Source organism: Eretmochelys imbricata, chromosome 6 (genome assembly GCF_965152235.1).
Source record: "Eretmochelys imbricata isolate rEreImb1 chromosome 6, rEreImb1.hap1, whole genome shotgun sequence".
Taxonomy (NCBI): domain Eukaryota; kingdom Metazoa; phylum Chordata; order Testudines; family Cheloniidae; genus Eretmochelys; species Eretmochelys imbricata.
This window is the reverse complement of record NC_135577.1, coordinates 10,495,351-10,510,578: the sequence shown is the minus strand read 5'-3', so window position 1 is coordinate 10,510,578 and position 15,228 is coordinate 10,495,351. Positions and strand designations below refer to the sequence as shown.

General features: G+C 55.8%; 2 protein-coding genes across 4 annotated transcripts; one reads left to right on the top strand and one right to left on the bottom strand.

Annotated features, from left to right (window-relative positions):
* Positions 1-1,743: 1,743 nt before the first annotated feature.
* On the bottom strand, positions 1,744-5,036 carry MED19 (mediator complex subunit 19). Of its 2 annotated transcripts, none has more exons than XM_077820782.1 (5): positions 4,803-5,036; positions 3,616-3,872; positions 3,301-3,397; positions 3,051-3,145; positions 1,744-2,155 (listed from the first exon to the last, which is right to left on the bottom strand). In XM_077820782.1, the coding sequence occupies exons 1-5, from the start codon at positions 5,005-5,007 to the stop codon at positions 2,048-2,050; spliced, it is 762 nt and encodes a 253-aa protein (XP_077676908.1). In that variant the 5' UTR covers positions 5,008-5,036; the 3' UTR covers positions 1,744-2,047. The 2 variants fall into 2 exon arrangements, with proteins under 2 accessions (XP_077676908.1, XP_077676909.1); XM_077820783.1 differs by having other exon boundaries at positions 1,744-2,130; positions 4,803-5,033.
* A 93-nt stretch (positions 5,037-5,129) lies between these two features.
* Positions 5,130-14,697, top strand: TMX2 (thioredoxin related transmembrane protein 2). 2 transcript variants are annotated; one of them, XM_077820780.1, is made up of 8 exons: positions 5,144-5,668; positions 5,968-6,028; positions 6,413-6,526; positions 11,486-11,562; positions 11,799-11,905; positions 12,117-12,182; positions 12,711-12,840; positions 13,363-14,697. In XM_077820780.1, exons 1-8 carry the CDS (start codon positions 5,480-5,482, stop codon positions 13,519-13,521), a joined length of 903 nt encoding a protein of 300 aa, XP_077676906.1. In that variant the 5' UTR covers positions 5,144-5,479; the 3' UTR covers positions 13,522-14,697. The 2 variants fall into 2 exon arrangements, with proteins under 2 accessions (XP_077676907.1, XP_077676906.1); XM_077820781.1 differs by lacking the exon at positions 13,363-14,697 and having other exon boundaries at positions 5,130-5,668; positions 12,117-12,171; positions 12,711-12,835.
* Positions 14,698-15,228: the final 531 nt, after the last annotated feature.

Below are 15,228 nucleotides of genomic sequence, written 5' to 3'. Positions count from 1 at the left end.
CTGCCCATCCTTCTGCTTCCTGCACAGTAACCGGAGCTTGCTGCCTCTTTGGGCCTCTCACATCTATGCAGTTACCTAGGCCCTTCCCCCACAGAGGCCCTGCTGCTAGGGCAAAATTCCCCAGCTACCCTCTCCTGCCAGGGGAAGTCATTTGCCATCTCCTAGATCCTGCAGTAGGGCAGGATGGCAAAGGCCTGAGTCTCCTCCAAGATAGCAGCAGTCAGTTCAGCCAGGCCCTGGAGCGGGGAGGCTTGGGTCTGCACGAAGGAATTGGATCCAGGCTGCATAGTGGTATTTTGGAGGGGGCCTGGTGAACACAGACAGCATCCGATTCAAGGGAGTAGATGAAGGGGGAAGAGGGAAAGGCCCCCCCACAGCTGTTGGGGAGGGGCTGAGCTGGGGTAGATTTCTGGCCACTGCTGCCTTCTGAGGTTGCAGCACCTGACCCCCATTGCCTCCTGGTGGGAGTGGCTCACAGCTGGCCCCAGTCTGTCATCACCACCCCAGCAGGCATCCAGCTTAACCCTGCAGGCTGTGCAGGGACAGGGTGGGTGGAGCCACCACTGCAGGAGAGGACCACTAGGAAGGGTTGAAGCTCCTCCTGCTTGAATGCCCCATGCACGGCAAGGCACATGGTTCCTGCAGGAAGGCAGCAGCTGCTGCTGCTCCATGGAGATGGACTGTGCTTGGCTCACACCTACAGGGCAGAAGGCACATTCTCCCTCCTGGGGGAAAAGCCCAAGAGCAGCAGTTGTGACACCTCCCCCTGCCCTGCAGCTGGCACGGAAGAGGGGCACAGGCAGCTTTGAGGAGCAGCCACGAAGCCCGGTCCAGAGAGAAGGGGCCAAAACCTGCTGGGACAGGGGATCCCCACCCTAGGAGAGCTCCTCCTGACCCCTGGTCCATGCAAGATGCTCCATGCAGAGGGTGCTGTGAGCTTGTTCTGCTTCGGGCTTGTGCAGGGGATTCCACCTCCCAGTGATGTAAAACACATGGCCCCCTGAGAACTGCTGGGAGTCAAGCCCTGAGGAGCAGCCTAGAGCTGCCAGGCCTCCATTATGAAGCAGTTCCCCACAGGAGGAGGAAGGGAAATAGAACCACTGGTTAAGGCACCAGCCACATTACCCCCTTAACAGGAAGAGAGGCAGCTCAGAGCCTGGCTTGGGCGGGAGGGTTCCTATGGGAAGCACATGGACTCAAACCGACTTGGGCAGCTGGGCATTCACTACCTTCAGCAGCAGAGCAGAAATAGCATCCTTCTGCCCTGGGCACTGCAGCACCGTGTGGTTTATTTAGTGAGGGTAGTGGCGCCTGGGCAGCAGAAAAACAACAGGCTGTCCCTCACCCCCATGAGGCTTGAGCAGTTAGCTCCTGGCAGCCATGATCGAGACAGAGCCCTGCAGCAGAGCTGCCTGGCTGAACCCAGGCGTCTGCTCCCCATTCCCCTGTCAGGATTGGGCCTAATTAATGCCCTGGAGAATTGTGAGCCAGACACCTGCCCCCTTAGGAAATAGACTCAGCCCCTTCCTCCCGCTCTGCTCCACACAGCCAGGAGGCTGAGCTCTGCCCATCCAGCCTGTTATCTGCTTCCCGCAGCCCAGTCCCTGCTGGAATCTGTGTCCTCAAGGCTCACTCTGCTGGTGGCTGGACCAGCACCCACTCTGCCCTGGCCCAGGGGCGGGGAACAAAGGCCTACCCAGGCACAGGCAGTGAGCAGGGCACTTTCAAACAGAACCACCGGCGTCTCCTCCAAGCAGAGATTTAATTAAAACATGAATAAAAAAAGAGCCTCTGCTACTGAGAGGATTATTTGGTATAAAAGGGATGAGCAAGCCTTAAAGGCAGCAGCCAGTGCCCCCTCTCCAGCTGAGTCTGTGCTCCCACCAGGCTGATGCCCTGGGATATCTGTACACACGGGGGCCCCTGGTGGGGCAACCCAGTTCCCCCCTGCGAGCTGCTCTGGGGTAGTTCCTAATGTTGCCTCCAGCGCCGCTCTCCCCAGCACGTCGATGATGGGCGTCTCCCTGGAATGATCCCAGTGCCACGGTCAGAGTCGGTGCCTCACCGGAGGCTGCTGCTGCTGCTGGCTTGGGAGCTGCCCACGCCTGGGTGCTCTGGGCTGTGCCGATTCTAAGTTAGACAGACAGACCAACCCCTGTGAGGATTCACAGTGGGGCTATGGGGGTTATGAGTCAGGACAGGAGTCCTCAGGCCAGGGACCAATCAGAGCCAAGGGGGAATGAAGACTCAGAATTTTTGGCCTCAGTGTTTTCCAGCCCCCAAAATGGGATTTCTAGGTGTACCCACTTGCCCCCCAACAGCATGCGATTTCCACAGGAAATTTCAGTTTCCTATTGAAAACCAAAACACCCCCAATATTCCCATCTGCAAATGCAGCTTGGGTGCCTCATGGGAGCTGTAGTGCAGGTGCTCCATGTCTCCATTCCTTTCTTGGGGCCAGGCTCCCACGCCAGACTAAATCTCCCATGGTGCCCCATGGCCAGGGATGCTCACAGGTGGGGAAAGTGGTGCCTCATGGGAGCTGCAGACTAACCAAGGAGCCTGCCCAATAGAAGAGGCGGCATGAGGCACCTGAACTACAGTTCCCAGGAGTCACCACAGCAGCATTTCTTAATCAAAAATCTTGGAGTCTTGAGTTTCCAAAAAACTACCTCCCGCCCCTCCAGGGAGGGGTCACACCCACACAGTCCCCACCCCAACATCCAACCCCCTGCCCCACTCTCCCCAGGGAGCGGTCACACCCACACACAGTGCCCACCCACCTCTGAGGTGGTCTCTCTCTCTCTTTCACACTTTTTCAGAGGGCAAAAGCCTATTTTTCTGCCCGCTTGAGGTGGGACCACATGGATCACCAGCGGCATCCGAACTTCATCTCTCCAGGGCCGTTACGTTAGAACAGAGACTCCAGAGCAGGGGGTAACAAAGAGGCGGTTGGATACATTCAAAGTCCCGTCCCTACCCAGTAAGGTGAGCATAGCCAGGCTGATGGGAAAGTGAACCAGGAGTTCTTCCCCCTTGCTGCCACATACCTTCTTTTTCTTCTTCTCTTTCTTCTTCCTCTTCCTCTCTGGATCCTCCTCCTTTTTCTTTTTCTTCTTCTTGTGGTCGGAGTCTGAGGGGGTTTCTGCAGAGAGAGCCACAGATCTGCATTCAAGTGAGTCCTGAGATGGGAGATGGTTGCCCTAGCTATGATGTTACTGGGGCCTGGTGAAGATTTGGGGGGGTGCTGCTCTATGTCTGGGAGAGGGGATTGCTGGATTTGTGGAGTGCAGCCTTTACCTGGGGGAACAGGATCCTGGGTGCGGCTCTGCTTGTGCTTGTGTTTATTTTTCTTCTTGGGTGGCTGGATATGCATCAAGCGACATTGTTCTGGCAACTGGAAGAGACAAAGATTAGGGTAGGTGGGGGTGGTGGAGTTTCTCCAATCACCACCTCCCTTCCCACTACATATCACCTATTAACCAGCAAGGGTGTTTTGTTTTCTCAGCAGACCTCTCTGCCTCATCTCCCCCAACTCAAAGCTCAGAGCCCCCCTTCCCTGACCCCCACCCCAAAGCTGCCCTCCCACTCCCAGCAGCTCAGGGAGAAGCTCACCGGCCCAGCATGCAGGCGGAAGCCAGTCAACATGGTGCCAGTGATGGGGTTGAAGGAGCTGCTGCAGATGGGTGGCTTCTCAATAAGGGAGCGCAGGCTGCTGTTGTCATGCGAGCCCGGCAAGTCGATCATCCCTGGCAGGTCGGGCAGGAAGTTGCTCAGCTTCTCCTTCACCTTCTTGCCGCAGAATTTGTTATAAGAGTGTTCCAGGTTGTAGTGTGTGATCAGGTTGGTGCTGCCCGTCAGTTCCATGTTGCCTGGGAAGGAATCAGGAGAGCAGCGCTTTACACTGCCACCCAGCCTTGCTGAAGGCAGCGTGATGGAGCAGTCTGCACACAGGACTCCTCGCTTCCCTTTCCAGCTCTGCCACTGACTTCCCCTCTGGCCTTGAGCAAATTCACTCCAGCTCTCTTCAGCTGCAAGCTGGGGCTGGCACTTGCCTAGCCCAGCAAGGCTGTGAGGCTTCGTTAAGGTCTGTGGAGCACTGGCTATAGCAGAGCACACCTGAGCCCGGACTGCTCAACACCGAGTGGAGATCCCCTCCGCTACGGCCAGCCTGGGGCCTGGGCGACGGAGACTCGCATGTCCGGCCGGCAACGGCGGAGCGGAGACGGATTTAACCCCACAAAACGGCACCTGGGCTGCATGCCACAGACCATGGACCAGCCCCGGGGGAGCCTGAATGTGCAGCCAGGGCCTTGGGTCTGTGCTGGTGAGACTGCAGCATGCCCCGCTCGGCCCCCGGCCCGCCACCAGCACTGGCCCGGGGTGGCAGAGGCTTCTGGGATATGGCCAATGCTGGGGGAGCCTGCTCCCAACTGGGTCCGCACTACCCGTCCCGTTCCCCCCCACTTTATCCTCCCCATTGGCTACAAGTCTCCATCTCCCCAACCCTTCACAAACCTCTTATTCCATCCTCATTGGCTCTCAGAGCTGCCAATCCACGCCTTCCGACCCACTTGTGTCCCGCCCCGCAGGTTTCTGCATTCCCCACTGGCAGAAGGGGCTGACAATACACACAGGCCCCCCAAATCCCGCCTCCACTGGCCCGTCTGCTCTGCCTATTGGGCTGGAGAAAGCAGCCCCAGCCATCGATAGGTGGCAAGAGAGGCCAATCAGACGCGTCTAAGCAATGCGATTGGCCAGCCCCTTCGCGGCCGCCCCCAGGAGCTCCATTGGCCAGGTACCTGGTAGCTCCCGCATCAGGTAGAAGGGGCCGCTGGCAGCCGCGGCCTTCCGGGCGGCGTCCTCCGCGGTCTGGGGCGTGGCGACTGCGGGGGGTGGCCCGGCGCCGGCACCCCCCGGCTTCCCCGGCCCGAAGCCCAGCGCGGTAGCCGCGGCAGGAGGCGGCGGCTCAGCCCCTCCGAAGAGAGCCGAGAAATTCTCCATCATCCCAGCATGCCCCGCGCGTTCTTCTCCCATTGGCCTGGGGCCTCGGGACGGGGCCGTCCGCCTCGTTCTCATTGGAGGGTGGGCCATCGTCTACGTGTCTTTGATTGGTTAATTTCCTTTTTTACTCCGCCCAATAGGATAACGTCCCTGTGTGTCTCTGATTGGATAAGAAGGCACTTGGACTCAGACCTGACGTGACTGGTTTTCTCCCTTGCGCTCTATGATGATTACCAGGTCTGGAAATCACGTGTTTCCAACGCTCGGCATCTGATTGCTCCCTCGCTCGAGCGAGCCAGTCCTCGTTGCGATCCTTACCTCCGGTCAGACGTCATTCATAATGAGTGGCAGTGGCAGCGACCATTGAAGAAGGAGGTCTCCCAGCAGTCCCCGCCCTCTTCATGATTGCCCAATAGGAAGCGGGGGTGCGTGCGTGCTCGTCCCCGCCGCGCCGGGCCGGTCAGCGTAGGTGAAGATGGCGGTTCTGGCCCCGCTGCTGGCGCTGTTCTACGCGGTGCCCGGGCTCTGCCGCTGGCTGGCGCGGCCCTATTACCCGCTCTCGGCGCTGCTCTCGGCTGCCTTCCTGCTGGTGCGCAAGCTACCGCCGCTCTGCCAGGGGCTGCCCACGCAGCGCGAGGACGGGAACCCCTGCGACTTCGACTGGGTGAGTCCCGAGCCCCGGTACTGACACCCCCCTCCCATGCTGTTGGTATGCCCCGGCTCAGCTTCTGGCTGACTCACCCCACCTTAGCCAACTCCTATGGGTGGGCTCAGGTCCTTCATGCAAGGTTTTCAGCACACCTACTCCCAGTGTTCCAGTCTGGACCTGGCAATTCCCCTTTCGGGGTGGGGTGGGGTTGGGGGCAAGGGAGGAGAGTGCAGGCAATGGGGACTGGGGGGGTGGGGGAGGGAGGCAGTGTAGACCATGGGTTAGCATCATGCTCACTCCATCCTTTCTTTCAGCGGGAGGTGGAGATCCTCATGTTCCTCAGCGCCATTGTGATGATGAAGAACCGCAGATCCAGTGAGTACCCCCTACCCCTCGCTGGAGCTATTCTGTGAGCAAGAGATGAGAAGGAGGCATTCTAAGGACTGTTTTTAGGCTGCCATGGAGGGCTGGGCAGGCTTGGTCTCCATGTCAGACCCCAGAAAGGACTCTGGCTTGGGAAGCATGTGGGGAAGGTCTGGACGGGGTCTGGCTGAGGAGATCACGTGGCAGGATTGGGGAGATTCTAGGGCAGCTCTGCCCCAAAGCCAGTGTGATGAGGTTATGGGGCCAATGTATGTTGGTGTCAATCCAGGGGGCAGGAGTGGGACAGTCTGTGTTGGACATTCCACATGCACCTCAGCATCTCCCTAGACTGGGGCATTTGTCTGGGGCTGACCTTCACTCCCATCTCTCCTCCAGTCACTGTGGATCAGCACCTGGGGAACATCTTCATGTTCAGTAAAGTGGCCAACGCGATCCTCTTCTTCCGGCTGGATGTGCGGATGGGGCTGCTCTACCTGACGCTGTGCATAGGTGAGATGCCACCTCGGGGACACACACTGGCTCTGAACAGAATTGAGTCTGTACAGTACCCTCTCCGTGCACCGAGCCAAGTCGGTGCTCCAGGGTGCCCATGCAGAGTGACAGGCAGCTCCTCAGGGCAGGGACTATCTAACTAGACCAGCCAGACACGATGGGAGAGAGAATTGTTACTGAAACACCATTGTGTCTACCCAGCTTCTGCATCCACATCTTTGATCCCACACGCCCTATGGTGCTGAGCAGTCAGAGCCAAACAGCCTTATCTCCGATAAGGGGTACGGGCTCTGAGCCCCCTTATGTATTTCAGGGGTGGGGGTTAAGTGTAGCCTTGACTCTGAATGTACTGGCTCTCCGCTATCAGTTGGCTTTTTAAATGCAGCACCCTTTTAGGCTGGTAAGGGAAAGGTCTCGGGCTCCCTCTTGCTGCACTGTTTGGGTGGAAGCTGTTCATGCTCCCCTGTCCCAGAGGGGAGTAACTGCCAAGGCTGGGGTCCCACCTCTGCAATAGGGGCTGTGCAGATCGCTGCTGTTGCTAAGACCATATTCCTGGCTTGTCACTCTGGCTGCTTCACCCCTCTCCTTGCATGTTGTCTTGGCTCCCCTTTCCCCAGACACACGCACCTGGTCTTCCCTTTCAGGGTCCTTTACAACCTGTCCCCACCCAGCTATCTTCTCACAGGCGATCATGGTGTCCCCCACCCCACCGTCAGTCGGCTGAGGTCCCAACCTTCATCACTTAGCTGTTCCATTTTCAAACAGTCTCCTTCGTGCTTTCTCCCCTGCTGCCCCTCCCACTTGGGAGGAGCCCGCCATCAACATTCACAAAGCTCCCTCCTCTTCTTCCGGACCCCTCCTCAGGCCTCTCCTTTGCTCTGAAACTCACACAAAACTTGCTGTAGACTAAGTGGCTGGTGGGCAGAGACCACTGCCGACCATGCTGGCGGGTTCTGTCTCCTTGCTCCCTGCCTCTACCCAGGTCTTTTCTTAGATCGCAAGCCCTGTGGGACAGGGATTGTCTGGTTCTGTGTTTGTACAGCACCTAGCACAATGTCCTGGGCACGTTAATGTACTAGCGCACATTATACAGTCGGTGTCCCTGTGCGCCTTAGAGTGAAACAAAGCTGTCATCCCTTGGCTGAGTCCTCTGTTCTGAAATGCACCATCCCTTTCTGTGAGTGCATTCAGCCTCTTTCCGTCTGCCCTCCTGACTCCGGAACAGCTCGGAGAAATCCCTGATAATACCCCCAGGGGAGATGTAATGTCCAGGTCCTCTGTGGGGGATGGGGGTGAACAATACCCACTTTCTAATGGAGACTTGCTTCAACCTTCACTATGATTAGCTCCCTTTCCCTCCAGCATTCTTCTGGGTGAGAACCAGCCCCCTAGTCCCTTTCTCTGCTGTGACATGGGACCTTTTAGAGATGGCTGGTGATTGGGAGACAGGCTGGCTCGGTGGGTTGAGAGCTAGGCTGGGAGCTCTGCCCCTGCGCACTGTGACCCCGGACAAGTCACTGCCCTTTTCAGTATTTTGAGCTCTCTGAGTGTGTTCTCGGTAGGCCCAGCTCTTTCCCATGCTGTTTGTGACGTGCACTCAGACAGCCGTGCATCCATGCAAACACATTGCTTCCTACCTCAACGTACCACACGTTCCACCATTACCCAGTAAAACAGCCACCTCCCCCTTGCATCTCAGCCACCCTCCCTGCTTAGCTTGTGTCTGCCATTGTGTGAGCCTGGAAAAAGGCTAATGTAGTGCCCATCTTTAAAAAAAGGGAAGGAGGAGGATCCTGGGAACTACAGGCCAGTCAGCCTCACCTCAGTCCCTAGAAAAATCATGGATCAGGTCCTCAAGGAATCCATTCTGAAGCACTTAGAGGAGAGGAAAGTGATCAGGAACAGTCAGCATGGATTCACCAAGGGCAAGTCATGCCTGACTAATCTAATTGCCTTCTATGACGAGATAACTGGCTCTGTGGATGAAGGGAAAGCAGTGGACGTGTTGTTCCTTGACTTGAGCAAAGCTTTTGACATGGTCTCCCACAGTATTCCTGCCAGCAAGTTAAAGAAGTATGGATTGGATGAATGGACTATAAGGTGGATAGAAAGTTGGCTAGATTGTCGGGCTCAACGGGTAGTGATCAATGGCTCCATGTCTAGTTGGCAGCCGGTATCAAGTGGAATGCCCCAGGGGTCGGTCCTGGGGCCGGTTTTGTTCAATATCTTCATAAATGATCTGGAGGATGGTGTGGATTGCACCCTCAGCAAGTTTGCAGATGACACTAAACTGGGAGGAGAGGTAGATACGCTGGAGGGTAGGGATAGGATACAGAGGGCCCTAGACAAATTAGAGGATTGGGCCAAAAGAAATCTGATGAGGTTCAACAAGGACGAGTGCAGAGTCCTGCACTTAGGACGGAAGAATCCCATGCACAGCTACTATGGCTCGGCAGCAGTTGTGCAGAAAAGGACCTAGGGGTTACAGTGGACGAGAAGCTGGATATGAATCAACAGTTTGCCCTTGTTGCCAAGAAGGCCAATGGGATTTTGGGCTGTATAAGTAGGGGCATTGCCAGCAGATTGAGGGACGTGATCGTTCCCCTCTATTCGACATTGGTGAGGCCTCATCTGGGGTACTGTGTCCAGTTTTGGGCCCCACACTACAAGAAAAATTGGAGAGAGTCCAGCGGAGGGCAACAAAAATGATGAGGGGACTGGAACACATGACTTATGAGGAGAGGCTGAGGGAACTGGGGTTGTTTAGTCTGCGGAAGAGAAGAATGAGGAGGGATTTGATAGCTGCTTTCAACTACCTGAAAGGGGGTTCCACAGAGGATGGATCTAGACTGTTTTCAGTGGTAGCAGATGACAGAACAAGGAGTTGCAGTGGGGGAGGTTTAGGTTGGATATTAGGAAAAACTTTTTTCACTAGGAGGGTTGTGAAACACTGGAATGCGTTACCTAGGGAGGTGATGAAATCTCCTTCCTTAGAAGTTTTTAAGGTCCGGCTTGACAAAGCCCTGGCTGGGATGATTTAGTTGGGGATTGGTCCTGCTTTGAGCAGGGGGTTGGACTAGATGACCTCCTGAGGTCCCTTCCAACCCTGATATTCTATGTTAAGCTTTGCCTCAATCATGAGTATTGGAGCCACTGGCAGCCTTGTGCATTTCCACTGCTCCCTAGCTTCTAGTCCTTCAGTGCCATCCCCTTGTTCCCTGCCTGCTAACACATGCATCCCCTGGCTGGCTTAACCACCCCACATTTGGAGAGCTCACACTGTAAGGAGGCAGTGTTGCCTAGTGGATAGAGCACTGGAGCAGACCTCAGTTCTGTTCCCAGCTCCCCTACTTGGCGGCTTGCCTGATGCAAGGCCTTGAACAAGTCAGTTCCTTGGTTTCCCCATCTGCACAATGGAGAGACTGCTACTGAACTCCATTTTAAAGTGCTTTGAGATCCACTGATGCAAAGCACTATAGGAAAACTAGGTTGTATTATAGAAATGTAGGCCTGTAAAGGACCTTGAGAAGTCGTCAAATCCAGTCCCAGTGCTGAGGCAGGACCATGTAAACCTAGACCATCCTTGACAAGTGTTTGCCCAATCTGTTCTTAAACACCAGTGATGGCAATTCCACAACCTCCCCTGGAAGCCTATTGCAGAGCTTACCTACCCTTAGAGTTAGTTTTTTTGTGCCAGCTAATCTAAATCTCCCTTGCTGCAGATTAAGACCATTGCGTCTTGTCCTACCTTCAGTGGACGTGAAGAACAATTGATCCCCATATAACAGTCCTTAATGTATTTGAAGACTGCTGTTAGATCCCCCATCTCCTCCAGTCCTCTTTTCTCAACACTAAACATGCCCAGTTTTTGAAACCTGCCACAGGTCAGGTTTTCTAAAGCTTTTATCCGTTTTGTTGCTCTCCTCTGGACTCTCTCCAATTTGTCCTTATCATTCTGAAAATGTGGCATCCAGAACTGGACACAGGACTCCAGCTGAGGCCTCACCAGTGCCAAGCAGAGCAGGACAATTGCCTGCAGTGTCTTGTATCGAATACCCTATTAATACATCTCAGAATGAGATTAGCCTTTTTTGCACTGCATCACTAATTGTTGGCTCATGTTCCATTTGCGATCCATTCTAACCCCTAGATCCTTTTCAGCAGTACTACCTCCTAGCCAGTTATTCCCCACTGTGTAGTTCTGCATCTTATTTTTTCCTTCCTGTGTGTAGTACTTTATTGAATTTCACCTTGTTGAATTCAGACCAATTCTCCAATTTGCCATGGTCATTCTGAATTCTAATCCTGTCCTCTGACGTGCTTGCAGCCCCTCCCAGCTTGGCGTTGACTGCAGATTTTATAAGCATACTCTCCACTCCATTTCCAAGGCATTAGTGAAAGTATTGTATACTACTGTACCCGGGACTGACCCCTGCGGGACCCCACTAGGTACACTCTCTCGGTTTGACAGCAAACCACTGATGACTGTTCTTTAAGTACACACTTTCCACCAGCTGGCCGCCCACCTTATAATAATTTAATCTCAACCACATTTCCCTAGTTTGCTTAGGAGAACATCACATGAGACTGTCGAAAGCCTGATTAAAATTCAGGTATATCACATCTATAGCTTCCCCCCGTCCACTAGGGCAGAAACCCAGCATGAGATGCTTTATCTGACCTTCCTGTAAGGCCACAGAGCAAGCAACCTAGTCCTGGAAACCAAAGGTTTGATTTCTGTGCCTGCCTGGGCTCCCTGCCTCCTCTCCTCAAATCTGTGTCCAAGCCCACAAAGTGCAGCCAGTCACAGCAGTCCCAACTCCTCACCTGTGTGTGTGTGCTGGGGGGTGAGTCTGTTTTAAGCCCGATTATACGGTTGATGAGTAAATAGCTGTTGGTGTGGGGGTTCGTACAGTGTGAAGTGACTCATGCTGTGATGTGTGTGTGTACTTTCAGTGTTCCTGATGACCTGTAAGCCGCCTTTGTACCTGGGCCCGGAGTATATCAAATACTTCAGCGATAAAACCATCCACGTGAGTATCGGCGGCCCCATAGCCCCCAGGCCACCATTCGCACATGGGCTGCTGTGGCTTGGGGACCAGCTTGAGCCTGCAGTTGCTGATCTCTGCAGCCCATGCTGTGACCCCAGAGAGGGGGCACTGGGCTGGTGGTGTGGGGCTGTGGCCCTCGTGGTACCAGTTGTAGCAGGTGGGGGCAGTGTCCAGGTGGGGTGTGGTTCCTCCAGCTGACCCTTCTGCCTGTGCCGCAGGAGGAGCTGGAGCAGGACAAGCGGGTGACCTGGATTGTGGAGTTCTTTGCCAACTGGTCCAACGAGTGCCAGTCGTTCGCGCCCATCTACGCCGACCTCTCTCTCAAGTGAGTGGCGCCCGGTTGGTAATTCGGTGAGTGGGGGAGGGGGAACCCCTGCCACCCTTTTGACTGAGACTGCCCCGGGGGCAGGGAATGGAGCTGACCTCGCTGGGGTTTGTGGTAGAGGATTCAGCCCAGCCATGTGCTCTTGCCCCCACGCTCCCCTCCCATGCATTGGGATCTCCCTGCACTAACTGCTTCTCCCCTCCCAACCCAGGTACAACTGCATGGGGCTCAACTTCGGCAAGGTGGACGTGGGCCGCTACCCTGATGTCAGCACCAGGTGAGCGGGTCCAGGCTGCCATGAGTAACTAGATCAGTTTCATGCCTCCACAATGTGGGCAAAAGTGGGCTAGTTCCACTCCCCCACACCAACCGACTCAGCAACAGCCCAGCCATGAGGATGCTGAGGGTCACTCCTTCACACCAGGGGTCTCTTCTCTGTTGGGATTTTCCCTGGAGGGATATGGCTGTGTTGGGAACCAGACCTCCTTCCCTGGATGGAGTAGCCCTGGGTAGTCTACTCCCCGCTCAGCCCTGCTTCAGAGAGGTCATGAAATTAATGAGCTCTGGGAGTCTGCATCCCTCTTTGCTGATCCCGAGCCCTTTGGATGTTGCTGACTTCCACGTGCAACCACAGAGACTGTCCTTTTAGCTTGGACTGAGGTGGAGGTTGTTGCCTGGGAAGTGGGATGTGGATGTGTTCAGGGGCAAGGAAAGAGCAATGCAGAGCCTGAGGAGTGGGTGGGGAGGGGGTTGAGATCGCGTGGTGCTCCAAGGGGTCACTCTATCCGTCCATCCATCCCCACAGGTACAAAGTGAGTACCTCACCCCTCACCAAGCAGCTGCCCACCCTGATCCTCTTCCAGGGCGGGAAGGAGGTGATGCGCCGGCCGCAGATTGACAAGAAGGGCCGGGCCGTCTCCTGGACCTTCTCCGAGGTGGGATGCACGCTGTAGGGCGAGGGGCATGTCTAATCTGCGACCATTCCTGGGCTGCTGCAGGAGCTGTCTAGCTTCAGCTCTGCCTGTTCAATCGGTGGGCTCTTTCCTGAGCATTGGGGCATTGGCTCTGTTGTGCCAGCCATGGGCTGGATAGGGCCATCCTCTCTGTTCAGCCCTTCCCCTGCTGAACTCCTGCCCTGGGCCAGCGTTACTGGCTTCAGGGCAGAATTTTCCTCTTAACTCATTTCTTGTGAGCAGGGGAGCTTCCCATACACCATCAGGACATACCCCCCTCCCCATCCCCCCCAGAGCTCCCTACTCCCCACTGCGACATGACTCTGGGCAATCTGCACCCAGCCTGCAGGGCACTGAGGGATCCCCTTACCCCAAGCTGCCAGCGGCTGGCCAGACCTATGGTGCTGCCCCCTTCCTCCTCTGTTGTTCCTGGAAAGAGGCTGTTGCCTGCAGCAGGTTGAGGCGGTGGCAGGGCAGGCACTGAGGTCTGTTTCTGTGCCGCAGGAGAACGTGATCCGGGAGTTCAGCCTGAACGAGCTGTACCAGAAGGCCAAGAAGCTGTCGAAGCAGCGAGACGAGGGGCAGAAGGAGCAACTGGAGCAGCAGGATCCCCTGGCGGCCAGCACGGAGCTCCCCAACGGCGAGAGCAAGAAGGACAAATAGATCTGCCTCGCTCCCTGTAGTTGCCCCCCCTCATCCTCTCCTGGCTGCTGTGCCATGGTGCCCAGCACAACCCGTCTTGAAGATGGCACCATGATGATGATGGGAGCTGCATGAGGAAGTCACCACCCTCCCTCTGGGGCTCAGCTGTGCCCTGGCTCCTCAGTGGGCCATGCTGGACTGCTCATGTCTCTGCAGCATCTTATTTATTCCTGATCCTCTTTGGCATCACCTCAAGAACTGGCTGCAGGCTGCTGATTGACTGCAAGGAGTGGGCCGTGATTGGTCCAGCAGGGGCTGGGGATAGAATTCCCCTAGGGCTCTAGAGCATCTGGGTTTGAGGGTGCAGCCTCTCCAGGTTGAATGGAACCAAGGGGGGCTGGGGGGGAGTGTTGACTTGGGCTGAACCAGCTTGGGATGGGGGTGTATTGTGGATGGGCCCAACCACTTCTTGCTGGAAGATATTCTCTCCTCCCCCCTTTTCTGTTTGGGGGTAAGGAGGTGCATGGGACTCCTCCCAGCTGTATAGTGCATGTGTTGGGTGTAGGTCAGGTCCCCACTGGACCTGTTCTCCCCCACGCCTCGCTTGGGAGGGCTGTAGGCTTCCCCTGTTGGCTAACCCAGTGGCTGGGGGAATCTGGCCTGTGCCTAACAGTGTGGGGAGAGGAGCTGGAGCGTATGTGCTGCTCTGGGGGTGGGGAGCAGAGCAGCCTGAGCATGTGACTCTCTCTCATCCCAGCCAGAAGCTGGTGGGAACTGAACTCTGCTGCTCTGGAGGACTCTTAGCCAGTGCCCGACTTCTGCCCCTTGCCCACTGAAGGGCCAGGCCACTACTAGTTCCCTTTCAACTGGACTTGGTTTAACCCTTCAAGTGCCAAAAGTCAGCTCATGGGGCAAGGAGGGCAGGTGGTGCCAGGCTGAGTGCAGCACCTGAACTCTGTGCGAGCTGGAGGGGCGAACTGACTGGATGGCCCTAGAGGGGCTCCCCTGTTCTGTGCCTGCAGCTGCCTGGGGCACTGCCCCTCCTGAATCATAGCAAGGGCCTCTTCATCCCTGCCATGAAGGGGAGAGGAAGTTGTGGTGGCTCAGCAGCTGTGGCTCCTGAAAGCATGGAGTATTTTGTCCTATTAATCATCTCTTCCCTTGACAGTGTCGGTAATAAACCAGTCTAAGAATGAACCTTCCCCTCCCAGCTCGCTGTCTCCTGGGGTGGGGTGGATGTTCACTGAGCCATTGCTTATCTCAGCAGGCCAGTCCTAGGTCCAGGGAGCTGCCTCCAGCTGCAGGTGAGCTCTGTGTCGTGGCTCTGTAGCGGTGACTGCAGTCCAGTTTAAGAAGAGCTGTTGAAGGGTTCCTACCCTGTGGGACTGGCCTTGCTCTGATCTCACTACCTGTGGGTGGGAGGAAGAGGCTCCAGAGTGGGTGTTGGGCTAGGCTGCAAACCGTAGTCTGAAAAGCCTGCATCAGGATTCCCTGGCACAATGGGAGGGCTGTACTGGCAATGAATGGCTCAGTGCTGAGAACCACCAGCAGGGGTAACAGGCCAATGCTGCCTGTTTGTACAGTGCCCTTCTGTACCAAATCGGGTCCAATACACCTGAAAGGCCCAAGTGCTCCCTGCTGCTCACAGGTGCTTTTCTGGGAGTAAGCTCACATGGTCACAGCATTCGGGTGCATGTTACTGTGAAGAAACTTGTACTCCTGGAGATG

What these genes read in the sequence shown, in the direction of transcription:
- MED19 (XM_077820782.1), bottom strand. Translation starts at nt 5,007, where the DNA reads ATGATGGAGAATTTCTCGGCTCTCTTCGGAGGGGCTGAGCCGCCGCCT. An exon ending in CCAGGATCCTGTTCCCCCAG is followed by an intron (nt 3,146 to 3,300) that starts GTAAAGGCTGCA and finishes CTCTCTCTGCAG; the next exon opens with AAACCCCCTCAGACTCCGAC. An exon ending in AAGAGAAGAAGAAAAAGAAG is followed by an intron (nt 2,156 to 3,050) that starts GTATGTGGCAGC and finishes GAATCCTCACAG; the next exon opens with GGGTTGGTCTGTCTGTCTAA.
- TMX2 (XM_077820780.1), top strand. Translation starts at nt 5,480, where the DNA reads ATGGCGGTTCTGGCCCCGCTGCTGGCGCTGTTCTACGCGGTGCCCGGG. An exon ending in GATGAAGAACCGCAGATCCA is followed by an intron (nt 6,029 to 6,412) that starts GTGAGTACCCCC and finishes TCTCTCCTCCAG; the next exon opens with TCACTGTGGATCAGCACCTG. An exon ending in TACCCTGATGTCAGCACCAG is followed by an intron (nt 12,183 to 12,710) that starts GTGAGCGGGTCC and finishes CCATCCCCACAG; the next exon opens with GTACAAAGTGAGTACCTCAC.